General features: G+C 42.4%; 1 protein-coding gene across 1 annotated transcript; it reads left to right on the top strand.

Annotated features, from left to right (window-relative positions):
* The first annotated feature begins 394 nt into the window (after positions 1-394).
* On the top strand, positions 395-2,491 carry LOC134859887 (POU domain, class 3, transcription factor 4-like). The gene has a single exon (XM_063876635.1). It carries the CDS (start codon positions 395-397, stop codon positions 1,478-1,480), a length of 1,086 nt encoding a protein of 361 aa, XP_063732705.1. The 3' UTR covers positions 1,481-2,491.
* Positions 2,492-8,911: the final 6,420 nt, after the last annotated feature.

Raw genomic sequence — 8,911 nt, 5'->3', positions numbered from 1 at the left:
TAATCTCCTCCTTCGCACGCGCTCAAGGGTGACAGGAGCAGCAATAAACTCGTGCGTAAATCAGTTGGAAAACTTTAATTAATAAACAGGAACTGCGCTCCACGCGCACATCATTCCACAGCCAGACCCACTGGACCAGCATCTCGACTCACTTCCGGTTCGAAAGCCCTGTAATCCTTTCCTCCCTACAGATCTGAGCTAAGAGAGGCGGAGGTTCGGGTATCTGCGCAGTCATTGGTGGAGACGCGTCGTCACTGCGCCTCGGTCGCTCTGTGAGTGGCGGGATGGGCTGTCAGTCAATGCCATGCTGCTGCCGAGACTCCAGAGAGAGGGAGATGTCAGAGGCTGAGCTGCTCCCTTCCTTCAGTAGCACTAGTGGGGTTCAGCAGCCAGCATGGCCACAGCTGCCTCCAGCCCCTACACCTTGCTAAGCTCAAGCCCCATGATCCACCCGGACAGCCAGGCCATGCAGCCTGCGAGTCCCTACAGAGGGCACCAGAAGCTCCTCCAGAGTGACTACCTGCAGAGCCTCCAGAGCAACGGACACCCCCTCGGGCACCAGTGGGCGAGCAGCCTGTCGGAGGGCAGCCCCTGGTCGGCCTCCATGGAGCAGCAGGACGTGAAGCCGGGCCGAGAGGACCTGCAGCTCGGCATCATCCATCACCGCACCCCGCACGTTGCGCATCACTCGCCGCATCACAACAACCATGGCAACCACCCAGGAGCGTGGGGGACTCCGGTGTCCCACAACTCCTCCATCACCAGCGGGCAGCAGATCAACATCTACTCCCAGGCGGGTTTCACTGTCAACGGCATGCTGGACCACGGTGGCCTCACACCTCCAGCCAACCCGCAGGGCCAAGGCATGCACCCGGGCCTCAGGGACACACTCAGCCCCGATCACAGCGACCTCGGTGGGCACCACTGCCACGACCACTCCGACGAGGAGACGCCAACGTCGGACGAGCTGGAGCACTTTGCCAAGCAGTTCAAGCAGCGGAGGATCAAGCTGGGCTTTACGCAGGCGGACGTGGGGCTGGCCCTGGGCACGCTCTACGGGAACGTATTTTCCCAAACCACAATCTGCAGGTTCGAGGCTCTGCAGCTGAGCTTTAAAAACATGTGCAAACTCAAGCCACTGCTGAACAAGTGGCTGGAAGAGGCAGACTCGACAACGGGCAGCGCGAGCAGTATAGACAAGATAGCAGCTCAGGGGAGGAAGAGGAAGAAGAGGACGTCCATCGAGGTGAGCGTGAAGGGGATTCTGGAGACGCACTTCCTCAAGTGTCCCAAACCCGCCGCACCAGAGATCACGTCGCTGGCGGACTCGCTGCAGCTGGAGAAGGAGGTGGTGCGCGTGTGGTTCTGCAACCGGAGGCAAAAAGAGAAGCGCATGACGCCACCGGGAGAGCTGCAGCACGAGGGACCTTATTCTCACAGCGGGAGCGCGGGAGACGCCTCATCGTGCCACGATCTCTGACCGAAGCACCGGGAGGAATCCCCCCCGGTTCAGACTCTCCGGAGCGCGGGGGCGACTCCGAGCCCTCGCGCCTGTCCCGGTACAGACTCCAGCACTGAAACACAATAACAATAACAGAGATACCTGTTCAGCCTTCATTTTATAACCGTCACAGGGGGCATTATTTTATCTAAACGTCACATTTCAGATCACCTTTTGGAACCCGCCAAATTATTTTCTACATCACGGATATAAATACAAAATGTGCCTATAATAACCTGCCAGCGCCTTTGGTTTGTGTCACCATATCTCATCAGCTCGGTAATAATGATACGATGGGACTTTTTATTTAATTGTTTCGTGTTTTTGTTGTTTGATAAGCGGAGTGAAACAAATAATAATTTCCTAATTGATTTCTTGCAGCACCAGAGGTTGTTTTTTACAGTGCACCTCATGCTTCCCTCGGGCTTATACACTGCTTTATTTCTCATATTTACACTCATTATTTTGTAACATACTCGTAGCAGATCTATAATTATTGTTTTGCATATGCAAATATAGGCCCTCATTTCAGTTGTAGAGCTACCAACATAATAGCACTTGGAGGTTTTGTTTTATTAAATTCCTCCCTTATGGCCTGTAGCTTATGAAGCCACACACACAGCTACAGCTATTTATAATTTCATGCATTTGATTTTAATCATCTTCGACCATATAAACTGTGTGGACTCTGAAACCAGAGCCGAGAATAGAAAGAGGGGTTGACGACGCTATACACCTGCCTATAATTTTATTGTACGTCAGTATCAAAATTTTATAATCTTAAATACTCCTGTTATTGGTTTATTTCTTAAGTATTTTTTCGAATATTGTACAGTTTTATATATTACCCTTTTGAAGTCATTAATTTAAACAAAAATGCTCTTAGTTATTCATGCACTTAATTAGCAATGTAAAAACACACACTATTTTCAGTAAGATTTGAACTGTTTCGGCGGTTTTATTCCAAATTTCGATGACAGCTCAAGTAATTATTTATTTTCAGTATAAAGCTTGTATTATGTTTTGAAATAAACTATGTATGTTGTAATAAACAATTTCTTGCTACAACTGTTCACTGTCTAAAAGTGCAACTTTTGATTAGTAAATATTGAAGATTAAGAAGTAGACCTAAAATCATACAAAATTATTATTACTATATTTTTATTCTATGTTAGATTTGTATTTTTGTTTGGTCTTCATTTTTATATTTGAATTATTGCTTTGATTGTTTTTTTTCACATTATATTGTAATAGTTGTTGTGATTTTTATTATACCATAGTTGAATTATTGTTTTGATCTTACTTTTTAAATATTATATTTCAATTTTTATTATAATATTATTATAACTACTACTATTATATATATAATAATGTGATTGTATATAACAAAAAAAATATATTTCTCTACTCAAAATAATTACATTTTAACATTTAAAAAAGTGGGTTCATTTCAAAGTGTGACCTATTATAATGACACTAAAGGCATTATTATGCTCCATTTATGTATGCATGTAATATACTTAAGAGTAACCTTCACTCAGCTTCAATGTCATGTCAAAGGGCAACTTTTCTCCAAGTTCCTGGTGTCACTAACAGCTGTAAAATATCCAGGGGTTCAACAGGACGCTGGCTGCAGGTCTGCAGGCTCTACGCATCAAACTGAGCCGCTTTCTCCAGCACTTCCACTGAAATGTTATTGTCCGGGCCCTCTGCCCTCCTCAATCAGACATGCGTGATTTATCGCCTGGGCCGCCGGGCCTGACAGCAAAACACAATGACACACACACACACACACACACACACACACACACACACACACACACACACACACACACACACACACACACACACACACACACACACACACACACACACACACACACACACACACACACACACACACACACACACCAGAAGCAGATGAATCTCATTTCAAAGACTACAGCTGCATATAATTGGGCATGCAAGGGCAAAATGAAGCCATATTCCCCAAAAAATAATCATAATGCCTTCAAAATAATTTAGGGATGGTTTGGAAATAAGTATAGCTAGATGCAGCTCTGCTTAAATGATTCAAAAATAGAGTTGGAGAGGGGAGAGTGAAGGAGGGGAGAGCAGAGAGGCGGAAGGGTGCTAGGCCTTGCCTTGAAATGGAGAGCCTGACTGGAATACTAATGCATCTGAATTTATGCATCTCCTCAGTCTGCAGCCCCGAGAGGGGGGTGGGGGAGACACAGAGAGAAGGAGAGGGGAGAAAGGAGGGAGGGAAAAGGGTGTGAGGGTGGAGGTGAAAGGGGGCGGTTGTGTAGAAGAGAAAAGTAAAACCATGGCTGATTGATTCCATCCATCTATTTTAGTTTGAAATAATCCCTGATTTCTGTAAAAAAAGGGGGAGGGGGGGGAAACCTCCCTTGGATGGAAGGAGGAGCGAGCAGCCGAGCAAACAAGCATCGCAAGCCAAGGTCCAAAGCAGCACTGCAGTCTCCTTCAGCCTCATCCACCTCTTCTGCCTCAGTGTTGATGCTTCAAAACCCCTAACAGCACTTTGCAAATCTGTAACTGATATTAATAAGTTACTTGTGAAAAATGATTGACAAATTGCAAAGGACAGGGAGAGAGATACAGCAGGTGCAAGATGAAAGCATATTTCAGAGGTATTAAATGAAAAAGATCAGGTAATTATTTCTCAAAAAGGCAGCTTGAGGCTGGTCTTTGCTTGATCACAAAAAGAGAAACAGGAGTATTGACTTGTGTGTATAGATTTTAGGGCACACCGTTTTCATTAAAAACACTCCTTTCTATTTGAATTTATTCTGTTTCCTGTTTCAAAGACTTTGGTTGGACTTCAAGAAGTCAAAAAGATATCTTCTAAATAAATTGTTTTTATCTATTTTCCCCCCAAGCTTTTAAAAGAACATCTCTGAAGGTCAACACATTGGATACAACACATTAAAGAGGAGTTACTTTAAAGCAGGGTGGTGCAAATTTACTGAGAGAAAAAAAGTTTGTGAGGAGATGAAGTGTTTGCAGTAAAGCTGGAGGTCAAAGAGAGGACGTTGAAGCAGCAGAAGGCAGCAGTGGTACACGGAACACAGACAGAAACCCACATGAGAGGAATCCTGCATGGGATTAATAAATATCGGCTGCTGGTCCGCCTCACGGTTGTATGTCTTTGGGACTTGGCCCTTTACTTTGAGTTCATGAAACCAAAAACTCTACAACACCCCATCATTTTCAACCAGTTCTTACCATCACCATTCTTAAGTTGCATAATAATAAACATGATTTATGTAGCGCTATTAATAATTTGTGTTTAAGGCAGTGGTTCCCAATCTTTTAGTGTGAATTCTCAAAACAAAGCAATCTAAACTACATGTGACCCCATTACTGATTGCATAATGTTGCAATGGCTATCAGAATAAAAAGAAATCTTTCTCTTGTTTAATATATTTCAGGCCTGAAAATTGGCAATTACCAGCTATTCAAAACAAAATGGGAGATTTACTTTACTACGTTAAACTTGTAAGTAAACTAAATGTACATTAAATGCATTAGAAATAGATTAAAGATTGCATTTCTATCCGTATACAATAGCTAGAGCATATTTTTCTTTTAAAAATAGATTTAATAAGCTTTAGATTTAATCTCAAAACGTTAATAAAATAGTGTTGTTTATAACTTGGGTGATATAGTTTTGAAATCATACTAGTATTTTATCACTGTAGCATTTAGTAAACCATTACTTCTAACAATTTTGTGTGAAAATTCCCCTTCCCCCCAAGAAAACAGAACTTATATTTAAATGATTTACTTCCAGATGACAATATATCAAAAAGATGCAAAGTGTTAATATGTGGATAAGCGGCAACAGCAGATGCATTCAGGACATGCTGTTAAATAACACAAACATGGCTTTGGAAGACCAAATTATTTGGGGGGGGTTTTTCATATTAAAAACTGTATCAACTAATTTCCCAGCACTTATTGTCACACTTGTTGCAGCTAACAGCAACACACTGATACCTCACATTTTAAGTGTATTTGTGTGCACAGTTCACTGTTGAAAATGCAAGCAATCGTGCTACTGGAGGGCAGTTCAAAGTGAATGTGTTAACTGGGTCTAGGGTTACCTTTAGATTATTGACAACACCACCTCCTGATAAGGGGCAGGAGGAATCCTTGTTGTTTATACCCATTTTAATTAGGTACAGAGGAATAAATAAACAAAAAGAGGGAACTTTATTTAACAAATATAAATGTTAAAAAGGTCTATGTTCAGCAGCTGTCAATGGATAAAAGGGGAAGTATAATTTATGTTATTACAATAGTTTACCCTCATGTGGGCAGGTCTGCTCCGCTTGGTCACAATGTGGAGACAATAAAAACAATAAAAGCATGCAATACTCAAACAACAACCTCTATAAAATAATCACAGATAGTGTTTAACATACACACCTTTTTAAAAAAAAAGGTGTCACACAATGCAGTCCACTGAAAGCATACAGCGTTCTACCACAGGCCCAGGAGAACATGTTGACCCAGGTCTGCAACGCAGAGGGAGAGGAGATTGACTTCACACACAAAACATTATTATCCTGCTCACAGTCTGCACACAAGAAAACACTTTACAGAACAACTAAACAAAAACACCACAGACCACTGGCCCGGTCCTTTAAGAAAGAACCAAACACAACATGTTAGTTCCCAGTCTCAAACTTAAATTCAGCATAATTTAAAAAAGAAGGTTAAATTAGGCATACTTTCACAGAGTAATGGACACTCCCAGCTCAATCAAGGGGATGAAATGGTCACGCTCAGCCCTATTGATGTAAACAGATGTTAGAATAACAATAAAAACTATAATAAAAGAAAGTTAACCATTTAAATGACAATTAGCAGTATTCCGGTTTCCTTGGCTGGTTATGAGCATTTCTGCACCCTGCAAAACACACGTTTAAAAACGAATCATTAAAACAAAAAGCAAGTTGTAACAACAGGTCTCGTGTTTGCTCTCGAGTTGCCTCTGCCCTAATAAAAGCAGAATTAAGCTACTTCCATTGGTTAATTTAAAAGACCATAAAACCATCTTAAAAACGTAATTGCTAACTTGGTGAGAGGGAGATAATCTGGAACGTGAAGCCAGTTGAAAGGCTTTCTCAAACTCCCGGCAAAACTTTAATCACTTCCTGTTGTCCGGTCAGCGGTCATGTGACCATGTCAGGTGACAATGACGTCACGTTTCCACATTAACTATGTCTAAACTTGATAATTGATCACTGCAGGCAGGAGACCTCTGCAGGTATGACAGTGTATCAGTGTATAAGAGCACGGGATCAATCTTAGAGTAACTGTAACTGAAAGCGGAGGAGAGAAGAAATCAGAGCAGAGGAAGAGGAGGAGGGGTTGTCAAAGAAGAAGAAGTGGAAGAGTATGGCTAATCGCATAACCTAAAATCAATTTCACATCCTCAGTTTCTGGCATCCTCTGACAGCTCCAGCTACAGATTGTAGGCCGGGGGAGGGATGGTGTAGGATTTACAGTACATCCAGCCAAAGGGATCCTAATATGGGATTCTATAGGAATCATCATGAATACAGACATTAAGCTTAGTTCTCTGTTGTTTCTTGTAAAATGTCAAATTCTCATAACCTCATAATTGGCCTCTTTAGAGATATGTGACTCTCAATGATGATAGACAAAGCTCCAAACATAAGACGATTTATATTATATGATGTGGCTGTAGACTACCCATCATTATATAATCTAGCTCAAATTAGCAAAACCTAAAAGGTAGCCTTCAAATGAATGCATTGGTCATATAACCCCCAAAACATAATTATTACAATAAAAACTGACAAGGAACATTTTGTTTCACAATAACCATAATATTTACAGTTTCAATATGAGTTGCAGAACAATGCAACACAAACACAACAAAAAGATCAAAATAGCCCTGAAAGAGAGGGTATGTAAAAGTTTAAAACAATATTTTGTGGATTAAAATAATGCATTAGTAGTAACTTCTGTTTTGAAAGCAGGACTTTTACTTGAAGTGGAGTATTTTCACAGTAGAGAATTCCTCCGTAAGTAAAGGCTGTGAATACTTTTTCCACCACTGCTGGCAGTTAATTATGAAATAGTGTCAGTAGAACAGCTGCCTCTGTGATCTCATTGTTCTTCTCTGCATTCATGTCTTTGCAATCACTTTGACAATTAAAACCATATTAGGGTTGTGCCGGATGATAGCTCCATTAAGGAAGAGGCGAACTCTGTTGAGTGACATCAACACTTTGTTATGTCGAGGCCGACACTCCTGCAAAAACTTTGATGTGATGCTAAGTGGTCGCACATGGACACCTGCAGTTAAGAGGAAAATACAGAGGCAAGTTGCATGTTTCAAAAGAGCTTTCACCATACCACTTATGCCCACACACACACACACACACACACACACACACACACACACACACACACACACACACACACACACACACACACACACACACACACACACACACACACACACACACACACACACACACACACACACACACACACAAATGAATGGTATGCGAGAGAGGCCTATTAACGACACAGAGTAAATCACTGTGTCTGATATCTTCATTTGAGACAGAGGGCTGATCACTGCTCGTCCTGCTTGTTCCACATTAACTCATTATCACAAGCGCTCACTCCATTAATTCTCTTGCTTTTATTAGCAGCAAGAGTGGATACACACGCACGCAAACACACAGAGGAACGATGACAAGCACTGCCTCTACCTCATCTGACAGCTAATGGCTTCATTAGGAGCAGCGTGTTAATTGGCTGACTTTGGGGAGACGCTAGTTAATGAGGATAAATAGATTCACACCTGAGCGGGGTGCTATGATGATACAGCAGCAATGTGGGGACCCCAGATGACGGGCAAAGTGGGGACTGCTTATATTGCGGGGACACTTTTATTGTGGGATCAACAAAGTCAACGTGACAGACCCTGTCACCTTTTTTCGCATTCCTCCCAGCCCGAACACAGTTCTGTTTTCCTTGCCAGGCAGACTTATTAGCCGAGTGGTTGATTAGCACCAGGAGGCCAAAACAAAGAGCAGTGTGTCAAAACAATTAGCCCCACTGTTTACCTCGCAGCTCCCAGGCTGACTGCTAAATGCATCTAATCCAGGAGAGAGAGAGGAGAGGAGAAGAGAGAGGAGAGGACTCAAATCAGACAGTTGCAGAAAAAGGACAACAGCTGGTCTATAGGCCAGTTTGTTTGTGTGTGTGTGTGTGTGTGTGTGTATGTGTGTGTGTGTGTGTGTGTGTGTGTGTGTGTGTGTGTGTGTGTGTGTGTTTTGGTGGGAGCAGTCCTCCTGCCTCAATCCATCTGCTCTTCTGCCTAGATCTCCATCCTCT

Source organism: Eleginops maclovinus, chromosome 23 (genome assembly GCF_036324505.1).
Source record: "Eleginops maclovinus isolate JMC-PN-2008 ecotype Puerto Natales chromosome 23, JC_Emac_rtc_rv5, whole genome shotgun sequence".
Lineage (NCBI taxonomy): Eukaryota > Metazoa > Chordata > Actinopteri > Perciformes > Eleginopidae > Eleginops > Eleginops maclovinus.
Note: the sequence above shows the minus strand (reverse complement) of the source record. Positions and strands in the feature narration are given on the sequence as shown.